Source organism: Strix uralensis, chromosome 15 (assembly GCF_047716275.1).
Source record: "Strix uralensis isolate ZFMK-TIS-50842 chromosome 15, bStrUra1, whole genome shotgun sequence".
In the NCBI taxonomy this organism is placed as follows: Eukaryota; Metazoa; Chordata; class Aves; order Strigiformes; family Strigidae; genus Strix; species Strix uralensis.
In genome coordinates this window covers 13,226,088-13,250,636 of record NC_133986.1, presented here as the reverse complement: position 1 = coordinate 13,250,636, position 24,549 = coordinate 13,226,088, and the positions used below count along the sequence as shown (strand labels likewise).

The 24,549-nt window shown below is 63.9% G+C and overlaps 2 protein-coding genes across 4 annotated transcripts; one reads left to right on the top strand and one right to left on the bottom strand.

Moving 5' to 3' along the window:
* The first annotated feature begins 107 nt into the window (after positions 1–107).
* On the top strand, positions 108–2,630 carry MED19 (mediator complex subunit 19). Its single transcript, XM_074885323.1, has 5 exons — positions 108–310; positions 770–1,026; positions 1,128–1,224; positions 1,315–1,409; positions 1,561–2,630. Exons 1-5 carry the CDS (start codon positions 112–114, stop codon positions 1,627–1,629), a joined length of 717 nt encoding a protein of 238 aa, XP_074741424.1. The 5' UTR covers positions 108–111; the 3' UTR covers positions 1,630–2,630.
* ZDHHC5 (zDHHC palmitoyltransferase 5) lies at positions 2,528–24,426 on the bottom strand. Of its 3 annotated transcripts, XM_074885319.1 has the most exons (13): positions 24,298–24,376; positions 21,077–21,179; positions 16,307–17,627; positions 8,844–8,965; positions 8,261–8,418; positions 7,990–8,162; positions 7,775–7,877; positions 7,185–7,276; positions 6,947–7,079; positions 6,393–6,516; positions 5,390–5,502; positions 4,354–5,234; positions 2,528–4,032 (listed from the first exon to the last, which is right to left on the bottom strand). In XM_074885319.1, exons 3-13 carry the CDS (start codon positions 16,408–16,410, stop codon positions 3,867–3,869), a joined length of 2,169 nt encoding a protein of 722 aa, XP_074741420.1. In that variant the 5' UTR covers positions 16,411–17,627; positions 21,077–21,179; positions 24,298–24,376; the 3' UTR covers positions 2,528–3,866. The 3 variants fall into 3 exon arrangements, with proteins under 3 accessions (XP_074741420.1, XP_074741419.1, XP_074741422.1); XM_074885318.1 differs by lacking the exon at positions 21,077–21,179 and having other exon boundaries at positions 24,298–24,426; XM_074885321.1 differs by lacking the exons at positions 16,307–17,627; positions 21,077–21,179; positions 24,298–24,376 and adding an exon at positions 9,402–9,774.
* Between the last annotated feature and the right edge of the window lie 123 nt (positions 24,427–24,549).

The window sequence follows — 24,549 nt, the reverse complement described above, 5'->3', positions numbered from 1 at the left end:
AGAAGGCCGGGACTGAGTCTCCCTTAGCAACGGGGGCAGTGGGCGGGGCCTGTGTGGCGCTCGGCTAATCGCGGCGGGGCGGGACGGCCCCGCGCGGGGCACGCCGGGAAGATGGAGAATTTCTCGGCGCTGTTCGGCGGGGCCGAGCCGCCGCCCGCCGCCGCCGCCGCCGCCGCCCTGGGCTTCGGGCCCGCCAAGGCGCCGGGCGCTGGGGCCGCGCCGCCCCCCGCCGCCGCCGCGCCGCCGCCGGGCGAGGACGCGGCCCGCAAGGCCGCCGGCGGCCCCTTCTACCTGCTGCGGGAGCTGCCAGGTGCGGGGCGGGGCCGCGGCGCGGGGGGCGGGCGTCTCGCTCAGCCAATCGGCGCGGCGGAGCTGGGCCGCGGCGGTAACTGGCGGCGCGGCGGGCCAATGAGGAGAGGGGATGGTGGGCGGGGAGGCGTGAACTGACGGCGCGGCAGGCCAATGACCGTGCAGGGGGCGGAACTAAGCAGCTCGCTGTCGAGTGGGGAAATGGGGCCTTGGGGGGGGCCTGACCGGGGAGCGGGGGGTCCCCGGGGCCGGGAGAGCTAGGCCGGGGGGTCCCGTTGCTGAGGGCGGGGAGGAGATCGAGACTGGGGGGGTCGCCGGGGGGGTGGGGAGCAGGTCCGGGGTGTCCCGGTGCCCGGGGAGTGGGGTGGGGGGTCCCCAGTGGTGGGGCGGGGGCGGGGAGCGGGGCGGGGGCCCCTCTGGGCGGCAGCACCCCCCCATCTCCTGCCCGCGGTGGGCGCAGGCACCACGGAGCTGACAGGCAGCACCAACCTGATCACGCACTACAACCTGGAGCACGCCTACAACAAGTTCTGCGGCAAGAAGGTGAAGGAGAAGCTCAGCAACTTCCTCCCCGACCTGCCCGGCATGATCGACCTGCCCGGCTCCCATGACAACAGCAGCCTGCGCTCCCTCATCGAGAAGCCCCCCATCTGCGGCAGCTCCTTCACCCCCCTCACCGGCACCATGCTGACCGGCTTCCGCCTCCACGCTGGCCCGGTGAGCGCGGGGCTGCGAGCGGGGGGGCGGCTGCTGGGGCTGGAGGCAGCGGGGCAGGAGGGGCCCGGCCTGGCCTGACCAGCCCCTTCTGCTCTCCGCAGCTGCCCGAGCAGTGCCGGCTGATGCACATCCAGCCGCCCAAGAAGAAGAACAAGCACAAGCACAAGCAGAGCCGCACCCAGGATCCCGTCCCCCCAGGTGAGGGGCTGCGCCTCGCTGCCGCAGCCGCCCCCTCTTCCATCCCACGCTGGAGGATGCCCCGCTCATCCAGTGCTCTCATTTCTCCAGAAACCCCCTCGGACTCCGACCACAAGAAGAAAAAGAAGAAAAAAGAGGAGGATCCAGAACGGAAGAGGAAGAAGAAAGAGAAGAAGAAAAAGAAGGTGGGTGAGGAGAGCTGGGGTCCAGCCCAGCCTGTGCCCACCCGTGAGCGTGGCCCAGGTGGCAGCAGGGCCCAGAGCCAGCGAGCGGCCGTTCCCCGGGGGTGCTGCTGTCACGCAGGTCTCACGGGACGTGTCTGTGCTTCCTCCACAGAACCGGCACAGCCCGGAGCACCCGGGGGTGGGCAGCTCCCAGGCCAGCAGCAGCAGCAGTTTGCGGTGAGGCCGCGCCGGCGCCGCCCCGGGGATCCCCCAGCCGACGGGAACGGCCCTGACTGACCTGGGAGGGACTCGTCCCTCCTGCAGCGCTCGGCAGGGGGGCTCGGGCTGGCCTGCGCCCCCCCCAGCAGAGAGGACACCCCCGTAGCCCCCCGCTTGCGTTGTGCAGCCAGCTGGGACCAGGGGACACAGACCCTGCTGGCACTGGCGTCGCCGACCTTGGCTTTTATACCAAAACCACCCTGTGCTTCGGGGTCTCTCTTTTTTAGTCACCTTTTAATTAAAGTCTCTGCTCCAAGGAGGGGTTGGTGGCAGCGGCTGCTGCGACCCTCAGCCGTCACAGCGAGGACACAGGGCGTGTGGGGTCGGTGCTGCCCTGACGCACTGTGGCCTGGGGTGGAAGATCGTGGCTGAGCTCCTGCCCCAGCTCTCAGCCTGTCTCCCCCCTCTCCTGCCTGGGCAGGGCTGGGGGGCTCCTGCCTTGGCTTTGGCAGCTGGGCTGGGGGGCTCTGTGCTCCCCTGCCCCTCCCAGGCCTGGCGAGGACTGGAGTGACCCTGGAGAGGCACCGCGTCCCCGCGGGAGCTCCGGCAGCAGCCATGGCACGACGCCAACGTCCTCCTTTGGTGCCAGCGTCTCCTGCAGGATCCCCAGCCTCACCGGCTCCTGTGACACATTCCCCAGAGCCGCTTTCCTCATGCCCTGAGAAAACCTTACCTTCCGTGGGAGTAGGGCTTTCCCAAAAGCACCCTGAGGAGGTGCCTCCCCAAAACGGGACCACAGGCTCAGCTCTCCTCGGGCCCTTGGGAGGAAGGGGGGAAGGCCGAGACCCTGAAGGACAGGAGCCCTCCAGGGGCTCCTTCGTTCCTGGACGCTAAACAAAGCACACGCATGCCCGCCGGGGTGGCTCATTAAATATCCTTTTATTCCTCGTTTTTAAAATGGCTAATAATAATAAAAAAACAATGGTGTGGCTCTGCAGAGGCCACGGGAGAGATATTGCCGTAGAGAAAGAGTCAAGTAGTGCCTGAAGTTTTGTGGGCCCCTGCGTGGGGTGGTTGGCCCAGGCAGGGGCGGGGGATGGGGAGCACTGGGCTCCTTGGCTGCATTTTTGTTTTTGGCATGTGATGAGAAAATATTGCTTTATGGGGATGCGCCCTGCTGGCCTTCCTCTTCCCCAAACGGAAATAAAAACAACCACGTGACAGCGAGAAAACCCTATCAGACCCATTTAAAAAAAACAACAACCAAAACCCAACAAAAACAGCCCCCCCCCACCCACCTCCACCAACACAAACCCTGGGGAAACATAAAAAGAGCAAAAACCGCAGGTGGGGAAAGGCTGGAGCCTGCGAGCATTTCTCCTTGCCAGCCAGCGCCCACCACGCCAGCTGGCGGTTGGGTTTGGGGGTGTGCGGGGAGGGGTCTGCCCCTCGGCCCTTCCTCCTCCACGGGCTGCTGCGGCCCCAGGAGGGAGGGCTGGAGGCTGGAGGCTTCTCAAGCAAAGAACCGGGGAGGGGAGCGTCCTCGGCTGGAAGCACCTCGGTCTTTGGCGGGGGGACAGGGCACCCCAGGGGGGCACCTGCCATCCCACGGCCCTGCCGGCCCCACTTCAGAGCGGGGGGAGCAGCAGCAGGCACCCGCCCCAGCTTGTTCCGGGAACGCGGCGGGCAGCCCCGGCCCCACATCCCTCCTTCAGGGACGGGGACGAGGCGGGGGCCCAGGCCCTGGGCAGGGAACGGGTAGTTTCTTCCTCTCTCTGGGTAAGATATATAATTTCTGCTTTTTTTTTTTTTAATATTTATATTTATATATATAGATATTTATATATACACACACCTGGTAACTCAGAAAGAGAAAAAAAATAGAATCCGTAACAATAATAATAAAAAAAAGTATTCTGGTTTAAAAACAATCCATTCCTACCACGCTAGGCGAGCGATTGATTGCACAAGGCCCACAAGTGGCTGGCCCAGCCGAGATGGTGCCAGGGCGTGCGGCTGCAGGACACGGCCCCCCCCCGGCCCCGCGCCTGGCCGGGGCGGCTGCCGGCGGCAGTCCTCGGCGGGCAGGGGGGGTGTCAGCCCCCCAGGTCCCGGGAGGGGTGGAGAAAGAGAGAAGCAGAGGGGGCCGCGGGCCCGTTTCCCCCCAATCCGGCTCTCGCTGGAGTCCGCAGAGCGTCCGGCCGCAGAACGTCCCTCGGGGTGGGCGGGGAGGAGGCGGGGGGCGAGCGGCTCTGCCCCTCATACCGAGATCTCGTAGGTGGTGCCCCCCACGCCAGAGACCTTCTTGACGCCTCCACGCGTGGGGCTGCTGAGTGGCACCGGCCCCGGGCCCGGGGGGGCCGAGCCCAGGCTCTTGGGCTGCCCGTTGGACTTGCTGTAGGCTGTTCTCATCTGCACCTCGTCCCTGGGGAGGGAAGGACGGACGGACATGGTGTGAGGTGGGGAGGGAGCGGGGTGCCGCGGGGCTGCTGTCAGCCCTGGGAGAGACCCTGGCTGCCAGCACAGCCCTGGCCCTGCCCCCCGCCGGCCCCCCCGTGCCGCTCCAGCTCCCTGAGAGGCCCGGGGGGTGGCCCAGGGGCACCCGCTCTGTTCTGGGGGGGGGGGGGTGTGTGTGTTGGTTCCCTCACCCCTCTCCAGGCTACAGGGGCGTTTTGCTGCCCCCAGGAGCTGGTGCGGAGGAAGGAGGAACGAGGTGGGGGACAACAGGTGCTGGGCAGGTACTTACTTTGGCGCCAGTAAGGGCTGCAAGGCCACCTCCTCCGTCTCGGGGACGCTGGCCTGAGACGCTGGTTTTTGGCTGCTGTAAGACACGGATTTGCCCAGGTGGGGGGCGGCGGGTTGGTCGGGGGAGCCCAGGGAGCGCACCCGGAGCGCGTGGGGGGGCTCGGGCTTGCCGAAGCGGGGAGGGGCTGGGCGGGTGAGTGGGTTCTTGCCCAGGGGCGAGCGCTTCGAATCGTCCGAGGAGGAGCTGGTGCGGGGGGCGTTGCTGGAGCCCGGCGTCGACTGGAGACCCGAGTCCGCCAGCCCCGCGTCCTCCTCCCTGCCCGCGGCCGGCGGCTGCTGCAGCAGCTTCTCCCGCTCCTGGATGGAGGCCACAATGTGGCGGGAGAGATTGTCATAGCGCACGGGCGAGGGCTCGCGGGGCGGCGCGTGCTTGGGGGAGACGGCACCAGCGAAGCGGCCGTGCAGGTCGGTCTCTCTCTGCTGGGCGATGCGGGCCGAGAGGAAGGGTGAGGTGTAACCCACCGGCGGGTCGGGCTCCGGGCCCGCCTGCACCGACTCGAAGTCAGGGCTGTCGGAGGGCGTCAACAGGCTGTCGTACGACAGGCTGCCGTTGCGCGTCTGGTTCACCAGGCTCTTGTAGGAGGTGGAGGTGGTGCCCTCGGAGCGGATGGACTGGAGGTGGCCCATCTCGAAGCCCGTGCCCTGGGCCGACTTGAGGCTGGAGGAGCGGGAGCCGCTGGAGAGTGGGTCGAAGTGGAAGCTCTTGCCGAAGGTGGGTGAGCGGAAGCTCTCAGGCTCCAGGCTCGGCTCTGAGCGGTAGTTGGGCTGGCGGCTGCTCTCGCAGATGGAGTTGGGCTCCTTCAGGCTGTTCACTCGGCTCAGCTGAGGGGCAGAGACGCAGCCGTCACCCACAGAAAGACAGAGCCCCCCTGCAAGGCTCCCAGGGCCCACCTCAGAGCCTCCTCCAAGTGGGGGCATCCCCTCGAGGCCGGGCTCCCCCCTTGCCGGGCTGGGGGCAGCGGCAGGCACGGCCTTACCTTGGCGCTGGTGGAGTGGGGCAGAGCTGCCGAGCTGCTGCTGCTGCTGTAGCCGGGCCGGTACTTGTACATGGTGGGCGTTGGGGGGCTGTCCTTGCCTAGCAGGCTGCTGTCTGTGGGTGGGAAGAGAGGAGAGAAGGGGGCTCAGACGCGGCGGCTGGCTGGGGCTGCGCAGGGACAGGAACGCGGCGCAGAGCCCTGCCCTCCCTTCCCAAGAACCGGCCCTGAGCCTGGGGCGAACAGACCGGGGAGGCGGACAGAGGGACGGGCTGGAGGAGAGGCGCACGGGGGCGGACGAAACAGAGCGGGATGGGAAACGAGTCCCCGAGGTGATGTTTGGGGCTGGCACTTCCACGGCCCCAACTGGGCCACATGCCGGGGTGGGCACTGCAGGAGGCGGTGGCGGGGGCGGGCGCTTCACGGAGCCGCTGGCCACCCCCCCGTGTGCCGCAGCCCTTCTCCAGGCGGCCCCAGAGAGCTGCGGGGAGCTGCTGCTTCCGAGCTCTGCCCTTCACAGCCCACCTCTCTCGCCAAGCCCTCGCAGGCGGCTCCAAGCACCGCTTCGCCGGCGCGCAGGGGAGCGGGGAAAGCGACTGCGCCGGCTGCCGCAAACGTGCTCTCTGCCGCCGCGCCGGGCCTGCCACTCCTTCGCCTCCTTCGTCCCGGCGACGCTCCCGCGCCTGCCCGCAGCACGCAGCCCGCCAGCTGGCCCGTCGCAGGCCTCCACGGCTCGCAGCGGCTCTGGACAAGCCCCACACTGGCTCGGCTCGGCCTCCTGCTCCTCTCCAACGGAGCAGAGCTGGCTATGAGCGTCCCGCAGGCTTCTCCGAGTGCGAGGGGCCGCGTGTACCAGCCCAGAAACGTGGGCACGTCCTGCCCCGCAGCGCGGTGGTGCCGATGTGCTTCGGGCCTGCCCTGCAGCCTGTTCCGCCTATGGCCCTGGCTCCTGGTCTGCCTGGCGCAGCCCTGGGCTCCCTCTGGGGACCCTGCACACCTTCCTTACCCTCATTGGTGGCCAGGGTTAAGTGTGTCCTCAGGCCCGTGTAGCGGCTGAGGTCTGGCTTAGGTGGGGGGGGCGGTTCGGCGTCAGCAGACTGGCTCTCCGTCACCTCCAGGCTTCCTTTGGACTGCAGAGACAAAGCGCAGAGGGAGGGTCAGAGGGTGACAAGGCCTCGGGCCTCCCCTCGGCAGGCAGGGAGTGGGCACCGGTGTTACAGGGGCTCTCGCTGCCTCCCGGGCCATCCAACATGCTGAGCGCTTGAAGGCGGCACGTGCCTCCAGTGCCGGGAAGTGCTGAGGAAGGGGGAGCTCTGAATGACGCTGTGAGGGGGAAGGACGGGGTGGGGAAGGGCAACGGAGGGGGCAGAGCCTCATGCGGTCGCTGCCGCACGGGAGGGACAAGGTTTCTGTTCCATGGGGACACAGAACAGGACGACACGGAGGGGGACGGGCAACGTGACAAGGCTCACTCGGTTCTTTACTCACGGATGCAGGCTCGCACCCCTGGGCTCCACGGAGGGCCCCAACGCAGGGAACGCTAATCCCCGCCTTCCTCACCTTCGTCCTCTTCAGCTCTGTCTGGATACCGTTGTCCATGATCTTGACCGTGATCTGACCGTCCGACACCTCGGGCCGCAAGAAGGGGGGTCGCACCAGCACCGTCTGCTCGGCCTTCGGGCGCCCGAGGTACCTGTGGAGAGCGGCGGGAGGAGGGTCAAGGCCCGGAGCTCAGGACGGGGCAGTCTGCCAGGGGGTTGCAGGGTGGCGGGGCACCACCGCGCTGTGCCGGGCTCACCTGGGGGCCGGGGAGCTGCAGAGGACCCGGCTGACGTTCTTACAGCAACCGTTGGTGAAGGGGTTGACACCCCCGCGGAATTTGCCCGTCACCTGCGGGACGAGGAGCGTCACAGCATACCGGGGTGGGCAGGGACCTCGGGAGGGCTCCGGGCAGCATTTGTCCAGCTCACTCGTGACCATCTCCAAGGAGATACTTGGAGGTACTTCCCCTTTTCCAGGTCCCCGTTCCAGCGTTCAACTACCCTCGAGGGGAAAAAGCCTTTCCCCGATGTCTCACTGGAAGTTGCCTTGTTTCAGGGCATGCCCGTCGCTTCTCACCTGCCCGAGAAGAGCCGCCCCGGCTCCATCCTCTCCCCAGCCCCCCCAAGGAGCAGCAGTGAAGATCCCCCATCCCCAGGCTGTGCAGACGAGGTGCTCCCAGCCTCCCCCCCACGGGGACAGCCTGTGCTCTAGCCCCCAGGCAGCTCAGTGCCCTTCCCGTGCCTCGATCCAGCCTGTCCACCTCTGTCTTTTCCCGGGGAGCCCCAAAACATCTCCAGACATGGCCTGGTAGGGGCCGGCAGCCCCACAGCAGCCCCGCAGACATACCTGTTCGTTGGTAGTACGGCCTCTCGCCACGAGCACCACGTGGAACCCCGTAAGGCCCGCGACAGGAATGAAGAACAAGCCGGCCACGCACATCACCACCATGCTGTCAGCAGCCAGCTAAGGAAGAGCCGCCGCCCTGCTCCGCCCCACTCTGTCCCCAGCCCCGCCAACGCCCTCCCGCCTCGGCCCCGCTGCTGCAGCCTGGCAGAGGATACGTGACAGCCATGCGGACACCAGAGAGCTCCTCCACCTGGTAGAGGACGTAGAGCAGGCCGAAACCGAACACTCCCATGATGTGCGTGGTGAGCGACAGCAGGAAGAGGAAGAAGTAACGGTAATTGCGCCGCCCGATGCAGTTGTTGACCCAGGGGCAGTGATGGTCAAACTCCTGTCGGTGGGGAGAAGAGACGGTGAGGGGCTCGGCAGCCTGCGCCAGGTTAAATCTACATGGAAACGAAGAGGCACCGAGACCCGGCGGTTCCTCACCTCCACACAGTTGTCGCAGACGCTGCAGTGGGAGCAGCGCGGCGGCCGGTAGAAGCGGCAGGTCGCGCACCACTTCATGCGCACCTGAATGCCCTTGATCTCCACCGTCTTGTAGAGCGGAGCTCGGAAGTCGTCCTCCTTGTCCTCGTCCTCCTCAGCTGATGGGAAAGCCCAGCGCAGCCAGGTGTCAGGGTGCGGGGGGAGGCGATGCCGGGGCCCAGCTGCCCTCCCGCCCTGGGGGTGCCCAGCATCGCCCTCCTCTGTCACGATCTCGCCAGGCACAGGGACCAGCCTGGGACCCCCAAATACAGGTCGAGGAGGGGGGGCTCTCCCAGGCCCTGCCCCATAACCAGGACACCCGCCTGAGCCGCAGGTACCCGATACGGGGTGCAGGACTTACGCTGCTTCCCCCACCTGGTCCTGCAGGCTGGACCCAGGGCTACCATCCCCGTGGTGTCACCACCCAGGCAGGGTGAGGAGGGCTCTCCTCGAGCCTCGTGGGATCAGTGGATCCTCCACCTCGGAGGAAGGGTGGAAGGAGGTAGCTGTACCCCAGACACTTCCCAAGCAGAGCCAGACTCACCTCGCGGGAATATGCCTGGGTCCATGAAGGTGGCCATGCTGAAGTTGGCCAGCACGAAGAGGAAGACGACGGCATTGTAGACAGGAATGACTGGGGAGACGTACAGACTGAGCCCCGGGCACCTGTGGGCACGGGACAATGAGACACGCCGGCCCCCTTCCACAGGCCACCGCTCCGCGCTGCCCCCCGCATCGCCCCAGGCAGGCGTCACCAGGCTCCAACAGAGCCCTCGGGGTGAGCAAGGGCCAAGCAGGTGCTGACCCCCGCCCTGAGCCCCATAGCCGGCCCCACGAGCCGTTCCTGCTGTCCTCAGCGGTGGCCTGGCTGGGACGTCCACGTTCCCCGCTCTCGGGCTGTATTTCCAGGCTCCTGCCCAGGCAGGCAGCTGTGGAGGTTCCCTGCCACCAACTCTTCCTTTCACTCCCACCCAGTGCCCTCCACACCTAAACCGGAGCTGCACCCAGGCCAGCCTGACCTCGGGAGTGCTCAGCCCCCCTCTGCAGACCAGCCTAACCCAGCCCCGGGGGAGCGCTCCAGTAAACCAGAGAGCAAACCCACCGCTCGCCTCTCACGCCCGCAGCCCCAAGGGTGCTGCCAGCGCGGGACCCTGCCGCCACAGGGACCCCATCACCGCCCTGCTCCTCTGAAGGGCCCAGGGGGGGCACAGCAGGGGAATCGCCACCGGGCGGGCAGGCTCAGGGCAGCAGGCTTCCCCCTCAGAGGCGCCAGCGTAATACCCTAATCTGCTTTGCTGCTGGGATTTTAATCCCGCAGATCTAGGGCAGCATCTGTCCCTCTCTTCCCCCCGCAGCGGTAAGTGCAGATGGATTTAGGCAGCCGGGGTGGGGAGGGGCAGAGCACAGGGCAGGGTGACGTGTGGTGCCAGCGCTGCCAGCACCCACGGCCCCGAGCAGGTAGAGGCGAAGGGGCAGGCGCCCTCCTGTCCCCTCCTCCGCCACCGCCCGCTGTGACGCAGCTGGGGGACAGGGCGAGGCCCCCCCCCCGTCCTTGTCACTGCAGCCCTCGGAGTCTGCTCTGACTGGAAACAAACCCTTGGCCCAGGGCTCTGCCACCAGTTCAGCCCAGTCCGTGGGGCGGAGTGAGGGGACAGGGACTGGGGTGGTGGCAGGCGGAGGAGCTGCCACCAGGCAAGCAGCAGGTGGGGGAGGAGCCGGGTCCAGGCTGGAGAAGCGGGCACACCGGCAGCAGAGGGCGAGGCGGGCATGGCTCCATGCCCTGGCCCTTCCTGCAGCTGGAGAGGGCGGGAGGCAGCAGCGGGACCTGCCCTCTGCTGGCCAAGGACATGGCCATCCCTGTCCAGAGGAGAGCAGGAGGACAAACCCCCTCGACTTTACAAGACCTCCTCCTCCTCCTCGCACCTCCACCCTCAGCAGCCCCTCCAGGCCCCAGCCCCTCACACCAGACCAGGGCTGCACCTGCAAACTTCTCCAAAACCTCTTCCACACCCCACCCCGTCCCTCCACGCTGCCCAGGAGCCCCCGAGTGCCTCGCTGGGGTGGGAGCCTCGCCCTCCCGGCACCTTGGGCAATGCCTCCCCACCTCTACCTATCTGGGGCAGCATCTCCCGGCATTTCACCAAGAGCTCCCCTCCGGGGCCGGGAGCGGCTCCTGGACAACGCGCACGGCACCGGCCGTGCCGGCTCTGCCTCCCGAGGCAGCCGGTCCCTGCTGGAAGCCAGCCAGGCGGATCCTCCGCAGCACACAGCTGGGATGGGCCCTCTCCAATCTGTGCCCCGAAACCCTCAGAGAGCAGCTTGGAGAGGAACAGCGCGTACACGACGAGGCCAAGACCTGAGCAAGGAAAGAACACGGTAGCCACGTCGAGCCCAGCACGACGGCACCACTGGAAGCCACGCCAGGAGCGTGGAGCTCACACCGAGCCCGGCTTCCTCTTCCCCTTCCCCTGCCACGGGCAGGCTGTGCCCGCGGAACAGCACCGGCAAGAAACGTTCAAGTGGTTTAAGTGGTTTGCAGAAAACGAAGGTGAGAAAGTCTCCCAGTCAGCAAACTGGTATTTGCAGCAGGGCAGGCTGGCAGGGCAGGGAGCACCCAAAGGAGAGCTGGGCAAGGGGCAACCACCTGCTCCCCACGGCTCCCAGTGCCGGGGCCTTGCCAGCAGCGCGGTCTCAAGGTCCTCGAGTGTCCCCACAGGGCTGCTCTGTGCCCTCCCAGCACAGCACAGCCCTTTGGAGGGGTGTTTCTCTCCTCTCCTGCCCTGGTTACTGGACACGGGCAGCGCCAAGGGGAAGGTGGCCGCTCATAATGTCACTGTGCCCCAGGGAGGGCAGAGCCAAGCGCCCCACGTCACTGAGCCGAGCACCCCGATGCCAGGAGCCTCCCCAGCTCCGCTCTCAGCCCCACTCTTACGAGCAGCAGAGGAAAGACTGCCGGAGGAAAAGCAGCAGGAGATGAGCCCTGAAGGTAGGAAAAGCCCTTCCAGAAATCCCGAGCAAGGAGCTCCTCTCTAGGAAGGGAAATGCCAGCCCAAATCTTTGCTTGAAAGGGATGGAGGGGAGCCAGGGCGACCCACGGCACGCCAGCCATCCCTGCGCAAGGGAAATGCCAACAGCAAGGCTGAGCCAAACGGGCAGCCCAGGTCCTCGAAAGACAGACCCTGGCAAGGCAGGAGAAAGACAGCGCTGCCTCAGCGAAGGCCGGCGCAGAGGAAAAGCTCTGGGGCAGGCAGAGAGGGAAGGACTGGCCTTCTGGGGTGAAGGGAACACCTCTTCCATCACCTCCCAGGAGGGAGAAGCACAGCTCCCGGGGCAGGTCCCCGGCGCGAGACAGACCGGCCCTTCAGCCCCAGACACCTTGGCACCGAGGAGGACGCAGCCATGGCCCTGAGAGGCCGACCAGTGATCAGAGCGGATCAAACGGAGGAGACCTGCCTGGGGACCTGGATCCCCCGCCAGTGCAGCTCTGCTCTGGGGCCGTGTGTTCAGCCGCAGACGGGGTAGAGGCCTCGTGGCTGCGCGGCCACCAAGCCCAGCCTCCAGGGTGGCCGCAAACCCTGTGGCCAGACCCTGATTACTCTGAGTGCCGACCTGCCAGCCAGACGCCGCAGGGGGATGAAAGATCGAACTTGGGCCTTCAGAAAGGAGAACTGATGGGAGAAGCTGGTGTGGTGCCTCGGGGCCAGCTTACAACCCCCGTCCCTACCAGGTCTTGCCAGCTGCATGCCACCAGCCAGGCAGGCTGCTCCGACTTCACACCCTCCACAACCGGCCAGGGATGCAAAGCCACCCTGGGGTGGGATTTCCCAGGCCAGGGCAAGCAGAACGCCCTCCCCAGAGACCTTGTAAGCTGCGGAGGGCAGCCCCAGGGTCGCAAGCACAATGCCGGGGGTCTCCCAAGCATGGCAGCCCACCGCCTGCCGCCCGCTCTGCTCCCAGGGACCCCACCGTGCTGTGGGAGGGAAGCAGGAATCCTCACGACACACAAACCATACGTTACTCGAACCAAACCGCCCGCTGGTGTCCATGGCCCCAAAGCCAGGGGAGTCGCCTCCCCGAGATCAGCCCCACCCCGCGGGAGGGAACGCAGGGAGCAAAGGTGGCTGCCGAGCCCCGAGGGGACACCTCCTTATCAGAAGCACCGACACCGACGTGTTCCTGCCTTTTGCTCTCGCAGACGGAGAGCACGGGGTTCCCAGGGGCAGCCGGGCGTCCACAGGGGAGGAGGAGGAGGGAGGCTGCTCGTCATCGTGGCCACGAATGTCCCGGGGAGAGAACTCACCAGGTTACCTCTCCGAATCGGGCATCCCAGCACGCCCATCGCTGGGAGAGCTGTCGAGACTTGTCTCTGGCAGCACATGAGAGAAATCGGGGAACCTCGGGCAAACTGAGTCACATCTGGATCCGAGACGGGCTGCTTGCCACTAGTCATACCACGAGAAGCCCGTCACTCCCCAGCCTGGCTTCCCCTGCCCTGCGCAGGCCTGGAGCCACCCACGGCCCCTCGTCCCCTGCCCTTTCCCGGGAGAAAGCCGCCCCACCCCGCCTGCACCCCTGGACTCCGACCCGAGGCCATGCCAGGGCCGGGCTCACCTCGCCGACCTCGTGGCCCCTCCAGCTCTCGCCGGCCGCTGCGCACACAACCCCCGCTCACCGCCACGGTGGCACAGGTCTGGGTCCAGCCAGAGGCACCGCGGGCTGCAGGGACGGCTGCCTCCTGCCCCGGCGTCCCCATCCTCACCTCCCTGTCCTCTCCCTCGCCAGCGCTGGGGGAGGCGAGAGCTCCTTCCCCAAACAGCCTTCCCAGCTGCGAGGGCGGCTGGAGAAGTCAGGGATAGAGGTTTTACAGACAGATTCACCCGACTGCAAGAAAGTTTATACTTTGCAGGCTTTTATACAGCCCCAAAAGCCACGTGGAGCCGTGGCCATGGGTGAGAGTTGAGGCCAAAGGAGGAGACCGAGAGAGCCTCTGTCCAGAAAGCCCCCGCCAAGGTGTTCCCCACCTCCCGGGGGAGTGAGAGGCCAAGCACCAACTGCACGAGGAGCAGGGACCAGCACAGGCCAGCAGGGAGACGCAGGACTGGACAAACTGACCCCACGGGGGAATTTCGGTCCTAAAGGAGCACCTGTTTGAGACCCCAGCGAGTCAGAGACCCCCTCTCCTTCTGGAGGGAGGACGGGAGCATCCCTGCTCCCTCCAGCACGATTGGCCTCAGCAAATTTCAACTGCCACGTGTTCTGCAGCATCTCCTAATTAAATTAATCAATTAAATAGAGTTCTTGGCCCAGAGATACAAATCCTGGGCCAGTGGGGATGGACCAAAAGGCGTCCAGCAGATACGCTAGAAATAACACAATTGGAGTCGTTCAAGAGAGCTGGGCTGAGCCCTGGCGGCTCTCCACCCGGGGTCAGCCCCACGGGAGGTGTCCCGGCGCCTCCCCACCGCACAACTCCCCTTCCACTTCCCAAAGGACGAGCTCTAGGTCCAGCTGGGACAGCGTAACCCTCCTGAGCGGGTCTGCGGCAGGCACTGCGGATGGGGGCTGGCATCCCGCTTGCCTCTTTGGCCAGGTGTGGAGGGGGGGCTCCACGCTCAGCAGGGAAGCAGCCGTGCGGGCAGGAGGCAAAGCTCGCCGTGGGTCCGTACGTCCTTCCACCCCACCCTGGCGGCCCAGCGGGAGCTGCCCCAAGAGAACTGTAAGGCCGGGGAGTAACGCAATTCCCTCCCCGCCGAACGACCCGTGTGAAAGTGCGCTGCGCTCTGCCGCTCTGCTCGAGATTTAATTTGATGTTCTAAAGTAGGTTAAATAACATCTACTGACCTACAATTAAAGCGACCCTGCCCAGGTGTTCCTGTTCTGAACAAACCTGCTCCGCGGCGACGGCTCCCGGCTCGGCCTCGCGCCGCAGCTGACAAGCGGCTGCTATCAGCCAGCCCGGGGCCAGGGGCTCGGCCACAGCTGGCAGGACGGGGTTTGGGGGGTAGGGCCGCCCTGCTATTGCCCCCCAAAGCGCAGCCGGCCGTGACCAAGTGGAGGCACGCCTGTCCCCCCAAGTCACGGTGCGTCACGTGCTCGGAGGACATTGCCCGCTCCCTCCTCTTCTCCTTCATCACCCTGAAGTGGGAGCACAGAGTCAACGACTGCTGCGAGCGTCTGACGGCCCGGAGCTGGCAGCAACGTGTGGCTGCAGAGCGCCGGGTGTCGGGTGGGGGGACTGCTGCTGAGTGACACCACCAGCTGCCTCCTGCTCTGTCCTTTACTCCTCAAATTACTCTTTTATTGCCCGGTTGTTGCCAGGCGTTAAAGCCACGGTGACCTTCCAGCCGTTGGACGGCTCCATCCCAGGGAGCGGCAGCAGCCATCCCGTCCGGGCCCTTTGCCTCCTGCTGCCCCGCCAGCCCAGCCCCGGCATAAAACCCTCACAAGGGTACAAGGAAAGGTGACCCCCAAGAGCAAAATCGGCAGAGGGAGCGGCTCCCCAGGAGCAGGGGGTGCACCTCCCTCTCCGCCCGGCCAGGAGCCTGCCAGGAGCAGCTGGCAGCGAAGAGAAATGGTCAGGCGGGGAGAAAGGGAGCTGGGCTAATCCCCAGCCTCGAGGATGAAACCGATGGATGGGCGAGGGATGGAAGGATGGGGCGAGGGACCGAGGGATGGGGCGAGGCTCAAAGAGGCAAATCAGAGCTGAGAGCAGCCGCCTGGCCAGCCTGCCTGAGGGGATGCAGGCAGCAGTGACCCCCTGCCCTCCTCCCCGCTGCCTGGGATGGCGGCTGCTGCTGCACCCCCAGCCCGGCAGTCGGCACATCTCCAGACTGCTCTGACAATCCCAAACCCTTTGCACGGAGCCACCATCCAGCCCTCCATGCTGTGAGCACAAAAACACTGGTCTCACCATCAGATCTCTCTGCTGTCCCCCCAGACACCCCCCCTCAGACCCCGACCCCAGGAATGTGCTGCAGGATTTGGCAGCCAGTCCCGGTGCCGTGCTCCAGGGTTCCTGCCTGGCACACGCGTGTCTCGGCTGCGGCCACTCGAGCGGGGAGCGCAGGCAGCTCCCTGCCAGGGGCTCACCGCCGGCTCGGCAGCCTCCACTGCACCCCGAGGTCCTGCCTCCGCCCGCCACCGACCCAGAACCGGCTCAGCTCGGCCCCGAGCGAGCGTTAATAAGCTATTTATCACCCAGGGAGGGAAAATGTTAACGTGAGCAGCAGCCCTACCCTTCTCCCAGCCCGGGCAGATCCCTACGGTACAGCCTGGCCCTCTCCAGCAGCACCTGGTACCATTTTACACCCTAGTTTCCCCCACCGGCTCCAAAGCCAACGCAGGTGTCTGCCTCAGGCCCTGGTGACCCGCCGGCAGGCACCTCCTTCGGGTCTTCTCCAGAGAGACCAAACCCTTGTCTCCTCAGGGCAAGGCTGACGCCAACAGCAGCAAGAGCCACGCAGGGGTCAGAGTACTTCTCCTTGAACTTTCTTTTGTAGCTCACAAATCAGTTACGAAACTCTAAAAATAACACAGAGCCCGCCCCAGTCCACCAAACCACTTCACTTAGCTCCAAAGGAGAAAATTATCTATGCCATTTTCCACCTACAGGTCACAAACTAATTCCCAGCCTGGCTGATTTGTGAGAGAGTTGCCAGCGAGCCGAGCGAGTTGTGCAAACACCCGAAGAGAGGGGAGGAGCGGCTGCCAGGAACCGGAGCCGAGCGGTGGCAGGGTGCCTCACTGGGATCCTCTGCGCCCCGCTTCCTTGGCTCACCCCACGGGAAAACTGAGCGGAACGGGGCCAGCCAAGGCTGAACTGCTCCGACGGACCACGGGGCTACTCCACCGTCCATCCCGCAGCACCCAGGGCACGACATCCCGCCTGTAGCCCGGCAAGAAGTCGCAGCTCCTCTGCCCCCCAAACCTCGCAGCACCACGGAGGGGGCTGGGTCCCCGGGCCTCCCCTCGCCCTCCCCGCTCTTTGGCTGCGTCGTTGGGACTCACGTGAAGGCAAAGAAGAGGGTGGTGGCTCCCACTAGGAAGATGGCAGCAGCTGAGACCGGGACGTATTTGCTGGGTTTGAATCTCTTTCCGGATGCTGCTGGCATGTTGGAGCTGTGGTGGGGGATCCGCCCCGCAGCATAGCCCAGGCCCAGCGGGACTCGGAGCGAGACGAGAAGGGGAGGGGAGAGGGACGGGGGCAAACCGCTACCCAGCCTTGGCGCTTGCTCCCAGGGCGGGCTCTGACCCGGGCCGACAGTCCGGAGAAGTCCAGGGCGGCCTCAGGAGCGCAGGGCCCTGGAGAGGAGTCCAGCCTACGCTCTGCCCCGCAAGGGTTCGCGGGTAAGGAGGTTTAAAAACATTAAAAATTCAGAACAGAGAATGGGATTTGGATTTAAACTGCTGAGAGCCTTTACGAACTTCCCTCGGTCGGGCAACAGCCCACAGAAAGCAGGTCCCCCACGGCTGGCAGCAGCAGCCAGCTCCAAGGGAAGGGATGGCTCGGGGTGCCAGGCGAGAGGCTGGACACACCTTCCCCTCCAGCCAGCACCCCGCGGGAGAGCGAGACACTGGGAAACTTCTTGCAAAAAAGCCACGCCGGGAGTCTCAAGGAAGCCACTTCTCCTTTTTTAATCTGCCCTCTGATGTGCTGCAGCCCCCTCCGGTCGCTGTGCGGGAAGAGGGGGGTTGTCTCGCAAGCAATCTGCTGTGCTTCCTTCTCCTCCTCCTCCTCCCCCTCGCTGGAGGGGGTCACAGAACACTCTCCCTGATTTCACCGGGATCCAGGACCGGCTGGCTGGTGGTGGCTGTTTAATTTTATTTATTTCTCTCTTGACTGTTAAAGCCGAGGAACAGCTGGTGCAAGGTTGAGCTGTAAATCCTTTCTTTGCAAGGGGGGCGGGAGGGGAAGGTCCAGCAGATTGTGTGTTTTCGTCCTCTTCCTACTTGCTCCTTTCTCCTGACCCCACAGGCCTTTCCACGGGCTCAGTATCCACTCGGTGGTTGGGAATTGACAGGAATTTCATAAATCTTCTCTGCAGCAACCATTTCCAAGCAGCGCAGGGTAGGTTAACGGAGAGGTCTGGAGGGGAGCTTTCAGGGAGTGCTTTTACAACCCCAGAAGACAGCTGATGGTGAAACCGGTGCTGAATGTGTCTGTCTCACCCATGGCCCGAGCGGTGTGGGGGAAGATCTCAGTTTGTTTCAAATGGATCCATTTTTTCCTCCCCTTCCTTTGCTAAAATTTTTCTTCATTAATCCATTCATCTTTTAAAAAAACTACTTAAAATCATTAAAACTTGACATCTGGTACGCCACACCTCACCTAGAAAAATAAAAAATAAAAAATTAACAAGGCAAGAGAAGAGACACAGTCATGTAAAAATACTCACTGAAATGACACCGAGTGCCCCAGGACACGGAGCAGGCGATTAGTGGAAGATGGAAACAGTGCCTGGTAGATTTAAAACCCTGTTGGCAAGTCCCCACCAGCAAGATGCCGATCTCCAGGCCCAGCTCTGACACAGACTGATGCCGTAGCCCCGGGCCTATCCCCCAACATCCCTTTCCACATCTGCAAGGCTGGAGCAATGCCCATCCCGCGGAGGCTGCGATGAGCCAAGGGAGCCTGGCCCCAGCCCGCTGTCTCCCCTCCCACCTCCAGGCCCGGCAGCATCTGCTGCAGGGGAAGCCGAGCCACCTAACCCGCCTGAGACCACCTGGGAAATCCACACTGAGCCCCAAAAAAGATGAGGGAACCTGCGACTTCTTGCCCAGCTCCTTTCTGCTGTGACAGCTCGAGTCCGAACGCCTGCTGAGGGGAAGGGGCTGCTCAGAGGCTGGGGGCTGCAGGAGGAAGAGACAGACCAGACCCCCATCCCCTTCCTGGGGGGCAGGAGAAGGCAGAAGCCCGCGGAACACACCAGCCCCTCGACCAGAAGAGGCACTCACAGCTGCCTACTAGGTAGCCCCAACTGTTTTTGGGTGCCCTGCGAACGTGCCACCTTGGCTGGTCACGAGGACGCGGGAGGGAGCGCCACGGGGTACAGAAAACCAAACCTTTCTGGACATGGAAGGAGGAGGCACCAACTCGCCCCAGACTCCAAATGCCTGACAGCCCGTCGGGGACGAGCTACACACGGAGTATATTGCACCAGCTACTACTGCTACAGCACTGCTCCTGGTTTGTCACCCCTCCTCTGCTCCGCTGCCTCCCTGTTTCGTGGCCAGGCCTCCCTTGCACTGCAGGTCCAAGGACAGAGCCCTAACGACTCCTTCGCCTTCTCCTTCCAGTTTTCTCTTCTTCTGCCTCAAAATTTTTGTTCTTCAGGGTGGACAGGCAAATATCTAGAGCTGACTAAACACTCACGAAGGTTGAGAGAACTGCAGCACAAAATTAAAGGCACATTTAATGACAAGAATATATTACAATTAAATCGGTTCAGTCACAAAACAAGGCGTCAGACACTCTGGCTGACTAATGAAGGAACCGCTCCCACTGCGGAGCGGCTCTTCCTTTGCAGAAACGAAGCTCAACTTCTCCAACCAAGTTTTTTTCACCCTTGTGACCGAGGGGAAACACTGGTCTGGTGGTTGTGTGCTGGCTGGGGAAAGCTCTGGTTTCACCTGGTAGCAGCTCTTGACCGTGGTGAGTTTAAGAGTAACGCCAGAGAAAACGGTGGTTTTCTGCAGCAGCTCCCCGGCCGTGCTCTACCCCCCGCCAGACACCGAGCTCCGAGGAGACGGAGCACAAGCCCCAGCACACACAATTTGGGGCAAAGCCCACACGATCTGGGGCAAAGCCCGACACCCCACAGAGATGAGCCCCACCGTGCCGTCACCGGGGGGAAGCGCTCGTCGTCTGAGCTGGCTGCTGCTGCGGTGCGGGCGGACAGCAATTCTAGGGATAGGTTACTCGGAAGTTTAAAGATGACATCACTGCTAATTACTTTAGCAGAAGCAATCTGCTAACACGCTGGTCTGCTGTAACAGAACACTCCAGCCCTTTGAAAGGCTCCGCTGTGAAAACAAAGCCACACCTCAAACTCAAACAGATACTGCCGAATTGAAGTTTTTTCCTGCGATACTCCTCCCCCGGAGACCTTCTCCACCCCTCTCCTCTCACAGCACAGTCGGTGTGTGCTCCTCCATTGGGTCCTGCCTCAGCTCCCACCTGGAGATGAGCTCGAGCGCTCCAGCCCCTCACACGGGGCGACCCGGCACACGGCGCCTTCGCAAAGGTCGGCGTGCCCCCTGGGCTCAGCGCAGAACGTGCACCGGGCAGCTCCTCATCGCATCAGGAACGTACGAGTCAAGATAATCGCTCATGGGACAGTCTACCTGAAAGAGCACCGTGTGTGGGGGAGAAATCTCCAGCGCTGTCATTAGCGAGACACAACGCAAATACAATCCCTGGCTCCCTGCCGCCTGTGCCCAAGAACAACTCCACAACTCACCAAACCTCCAAAAGGCTGTGGAGCCCATCCCGCCCGGCTCCCTGAGCCCCCCTGCAGCTTGGGGATGCCCCCCTCGAGCCCCACGGAGCCCCTCCATCACCTGTCAGCCCTGCGGCCGAGGCCACCCGCCCCGGAAAGGCCCGGGCAGCCGGTGGCGGGGAGGCACAGCTGCTGCCCCCCCCGAGCGCGGGACACCCGCATGCCCTGGCCCCCGGCGCAGGTCCTGACTTCCCGCGGCTGGGAACAGGGCACAGCCAGGCCACGGCAGCCGGCGAGGGTGCAGCACGGCAGGGCGTGCCGGGATCTCTGCTCTGCCACCTCCAAGGCACCTTCTCCTCTTCTCTCCGTGCTGAGCTCCGTGGCTTACCTCACCCTGACTGTCCTTGTCGTTTACCCTGGCGTGCACGAGAAACACAGGCAAAACCCACCGATTTCCCACAGATTACGCTGATTTAGGCCACGTTCACACCGATCCTCCCAAAACCACGCTTCCCTCCCTAGCCTTCCTCTCCTGCAGCCCTGCAACCTGTCTGCTTCTGGCCTATCAACGCCTCCTTTCCCTCTGCCTTCTTTCCAAACCCTTTGTCTCTCTAGCCACTCACACACTTCCCTGCTCAAAAGAGTCCCCAGCTCATCTCGCTCACCTGAAGCTTATATGGGCTCCGCTCCTGCCTCCGGCTCCTTTCCCTCTGCCGCTTCCAGCCCAGCAACTCCTCCCTTCCAGCTTCTCCAGACCTGCCCCCAGCTCAGCCCTGCTCCGTCATCCCCCAATCAGACTGAGCCTGTGTCACCGGTGACTCCCCTTTCCCTCTCCCTTGGGAATTCCACCTGTTTTTCCAATCCCAGCACCCCTTTTTCAGAGTATTTTCCCAGCTCTCCTCAGCCACCTCCAGAGCACTCCTCCCCAGTCTCAAGGGTTTGCCCCCACTCATACAAGGGGCTGCTTCTATTTCCCCTCATCTCCATATCTGGGGACTTCCTTTAATTTTTAATTCCTTCCCTCCAGACATTTGCAAGTGTGACTGCTGCCACCTTCCATTTCTTTCACTCTGAGTCTCCTCTTCTTCAGTTAAGGCCCTGTAAAGTCGCACTCTAATTTCCTCTTCTTCCAGCACTTGCTTCTTGAAGCCCTGCGCTCCTCCTCTCCTTCCTACTGCGCTCTCCACCCTGCTTTGCTCCGGCTGCCACAAGCCCTCTTTTCTCACCGTCTTCTCTAACATCTACCCAGACACAGCCTGAAGAGTTGGGTGCTTTGTGGCTCAATCTTTCCGAAGCATCAGACAGGACACGAAAACACGCTTCACCGGGCTCTCCCCACCTTTGCTGGGTTGGGGAAAACACGTGTAACCAGCTCACAACATTCCCTTCCTTATTTCAGTCGCTGTCGATAATCACTGCAGCTCCTCAACGTGCTCCTACCCCTGGAAGGAGGAAACATGCACATCAACATTACAAGCTTCCCTTAAACGCGGCGCCCTTCATCACCGCCTGGGGACAGGAGCGCAATGGCACAGTGAGGAGAGAGTTCACTCGCCGTTGCTGGTTCCTAAACGTGCGTCGCTTCACCGCGGTTCGCAGCTACCTACCTGCCCCAAAGCCGCCGGGTTTCGCGGCGTGGGTCAGACAGACAAGCAATTCCTTCCACGTGAGGCAACTCCCAGGCAGGGCAGACCCAGGATCGCACACAGACAGGATGTGCTTTACCTGTTCTTGCTGTGCTTTGATTAACTACACCCGGGAGTCATGCAGAGGAGCCCGTTCCAGAGCTCGCTGCTGGCCTCGGCACCCCCAACCTCCCACCACTGAGCCCAAGCAAGAACGGCAGCCCGAGGTCAAGGGCCCCCTTCTTCTCCCTCCACAGGCTCTCTGCTCTCATCTACCGCAGAGATTTAAGCCTCTAAAAACCAGCAGAGAGAGCAAAAGTGTTCAAATCTGCCGGGCAGCAGCACAGCTGAACCAGAGTAAACGTCCTGCACTGGAGACCACCAGCACGAGACCACCACCCCTCTCTGCCACCCTCCCCATCCTCCAGCACGGAGAGGTACCCTGAGATGGGAAACAGGCTCCAGCCAGCACCCCTTTGCCACAGGGGGTGCCTGCAATCACAGGACCCAGCCAGCGAGAAGTCAAAGGATTTTTTTAGCCCAGAAAACAGGACTGGACACCAACTGCCAAGATGCAAACTGCAAACTAAAATGCAAAGCCGTCACGGGGAAAGTAAACGCCGAGACTCCCTCCACAACATGAAGCAGCGGGGTCTCCCCCTGGAAGACAATTTTCTTATCGCCTGTGCCACAGTAATACAGAGCTCAGGCCTTGCTGAGCTCTGCGCTGTACGTAAATAGGAGTCCCTGCCTCAAAGAGACGATTTGGTGACACTTCCCTGCTTTTAGTTCAAAAGGAAGATGCACAGCCGCACGTAGCAGACGCTTCTGCTCTGGGGGGAAGTTTGGAAGCCGGAAAAGGCCTCTGCGGCCATCCCCAGGCTTCAAGTGAAACGGCCCGCATCTCACAACTTCGTTGCTCTGCAGCTAGACATACACGTTTTTTAAGGAGAATAAGATACAGAAAATGGACAAATATTTTACTGCAGACAACAGCTAGGAGGCTGGCATCCACTCGGTGCTTATCTCCTGGCCTGGCTTACACCACTCCCATCCTCCTTCCTCCGCCTGTCTCGCTGGTTTACACAGGATTAGCCCCATTTTACGGGCAAAGCAGGGAAGAACAACGTCTCATCCATCGCAGCCGTGTCACAGTGAGCGAGGAACAAATCCAGCCTCTTGCCTTTGCGTTATGAGACGCAACAGTTGGCAACGGAAACAACGGGCACAGCGACAGACGTCAACGTCAAACAGGCCTCTGACACAGGAGCTAAAGGTCTCCCCTTGGGCCCCGCCAGCTCCACCCAATTCCCACCTTCTGCGTCTCCAGTCGAGGCTTGAACCTCAGAAACCAACAGGAATAAAGCGCTCTGCTAAAGAACAACCGCTGCCTCGGCCGGAGGTAGCGAAGGTGATAATTAGATTAAGCCCGCTAAGACACTCTAAGATCAACTCTCCTCGTTTTGATCTAGATAAGGCTCTAGTTGTACTTTATCCCCCCCCTCCCCCCCAAAAATCAGTAGCACCTAGTACAGAGAAGGCTGCTTCTCTAAACACCCAAATTCAGATCCGTGCCCGAGCAAAAGCTGGCCGACCCAGGGTAAACCCCTTCCAGGGAGCCCCCGGGAGGAACGCGAGAGCAGCCGACCACCTCCCGAATCAGCGAGATGAACGCGGGCACAACGCCAGGGTTTTATCTCATCCCGGAGAGGTGCGACCAAATACACAGATGCAATAAATTGGGATTTGCACACCTTGTGTTTAGAATTTGGGACTTCTGAGGAAAAAAGTCAGGTTGAACACCTGCCAACGCAATCCATTACACTGCCAAAACCTGGGAACACAACGCAGAAACGTGCTTTGAGGAGGAATCAGGCTCTGCACGTGTGGGACAGGACTCTGCCCAGAGCGCGGGGCTTTAACTTCTGCTCCTCGTCGGACCACAAGAGTCAAAGCACGTACGCTCAGACGCCAGGCTTCCAAAAAACAAAGATATTAACATTTTGGCAGAGGCACAGGGGGCAGTCCCAGGTACGGGTGAGCAAATGTGTCCACGTGAATGTTCCGTGCGGGAGGCCAGGGCCGCCCGGGCAGGAGGGAGCCGCACGCTGCCTGGTGCTGCCTGTCCCCGAGCCGGGCTGCGGGGAGGCGGCGGCGCTGGGACGGAGCCCCGTCGGGGTGTGCTTACGCCCCACTCGCAGGCAGGAGCGGCCCGTGCCCTCAGGCCCGGCTCTCCCCCCCCAGCCCTGCCCCGCCGCCCCCCCTCAGCTGCCCCCGGCCTCGGGCAACGTCCGGCCCGGCCCGGAGAGGCTCCTCGGAAGGGACGGGCGCGGGAGGGGGGTTTCGGCGAGGAGAAGGGGCCCAGCGGAGGAAGACCGTGCAGGGGGGGCAGGGGGAAGCGGAGCTGCCGTCCAGGAGGTGACGGGGCCACTGGGCAGGGCCGGGCTACGGGAGATCAGGGCGGGCAGGGGCGGCCGTGCGGGACGGCGCGGCGGGGACACCCCAGGGCCGGGCCAGGCCCGCGGGGGTGCTCGTGGGCCGAGCCCTTCCTCCGCGGGGCGGGCCGGGAAGGGGCCGGTCCCCGCGGCCGCGGCCCCGCCGGGGTGCCGGGGTCGCGGGCAGGAGGCTCGTCGCCGGGGTCCCGGGGCGAGCACAGCGCGGGGGGAAACCGGGACACGGCCCGAGCGGCGCACGGGGGCGGCGGCGCACGGGAGGCCTGCGGCGGGCGGACGGGGGCGGCAGCAGCCAGGCCCCGGGGAGGGGCGCGGGAGACCGGCCGGCTGAGGAGGGGCGGGGAGGGGGCGGCCGGGCCTGCGCGGCCGAGCCGGTGCCCGCGGGAGGAGGAGGATGAGGAGGGGTGGGGGGGAAGAGGGGGCGGCGGCGGCAGGACCGGAGAGGGGGTTGGGGGGGGGGCGTCTCGGCCCATGCGACTCACCAGCGGCGGGCAGGAGGCCGCGAGCGCGCGACCAACGCTCCCGGGCACGAACCGTCGCCGCGCTCGGCGGCTCCGCACAACGTCACGGCCGCGCCTGCGCACCGCCCGCCGGCCGCGCGCGCCCCCGCCGCCGCTCCCCATTGGCCGCCGCGCCGGGCACCGCCCGGCAGGGCCGAGGCGCATGCGCGCGGGGCGTGCGGCGGGGCGGGGCCGGCGGCGCGCAGGCGGCTCCGCGGCGGCGAAGAGCGCATG

Coding starts and splice junctions, on each gene's coding strand:
- MED19 (XM_074885323.1), top strand. CDS start 112: ATGGAGAATTTCTCGGCGCTGTTCGGCGGGGCCGAGCCGCCGCCCGCC. Junction 1,027..1,127: donor TCCGCCTCCACGCTGGCCCG/GTGAGCGCGGGG, acceptor TGCTCTCCGCAG/CTGCCCGAGCAGTGCCGGCT. Junction 1,410..1,560: donor AAGAGAAGAAGAAAAAGAAG/GTGGGTGAGGAG, acceptor CTTCCTCCACAG/AACCGGCACAGCCCGGAGCA.
- ZDHHC5 (XM_074885318.1), bottom strand. CDS start 16,410: ATGCCAGCAGCATCCGGAAAGAGATTCAAACCCAGCAAATACGTCCCG. Junction 6,517..6,946: donor CAGAGCTGAAGAGGACGAAG/GTGAGGAAGGCG, acceptor TTGTCTCTGCAG/TCCAAAGGAAGCCTGGAGGT. Junction 4,033..4,353: donor CAGCCCTTACTGGCGCCAAA/GTAAGTACCTGC, acceptor TTCCCTCCCCAG/GGACGAGGTGCAGATGAGAA.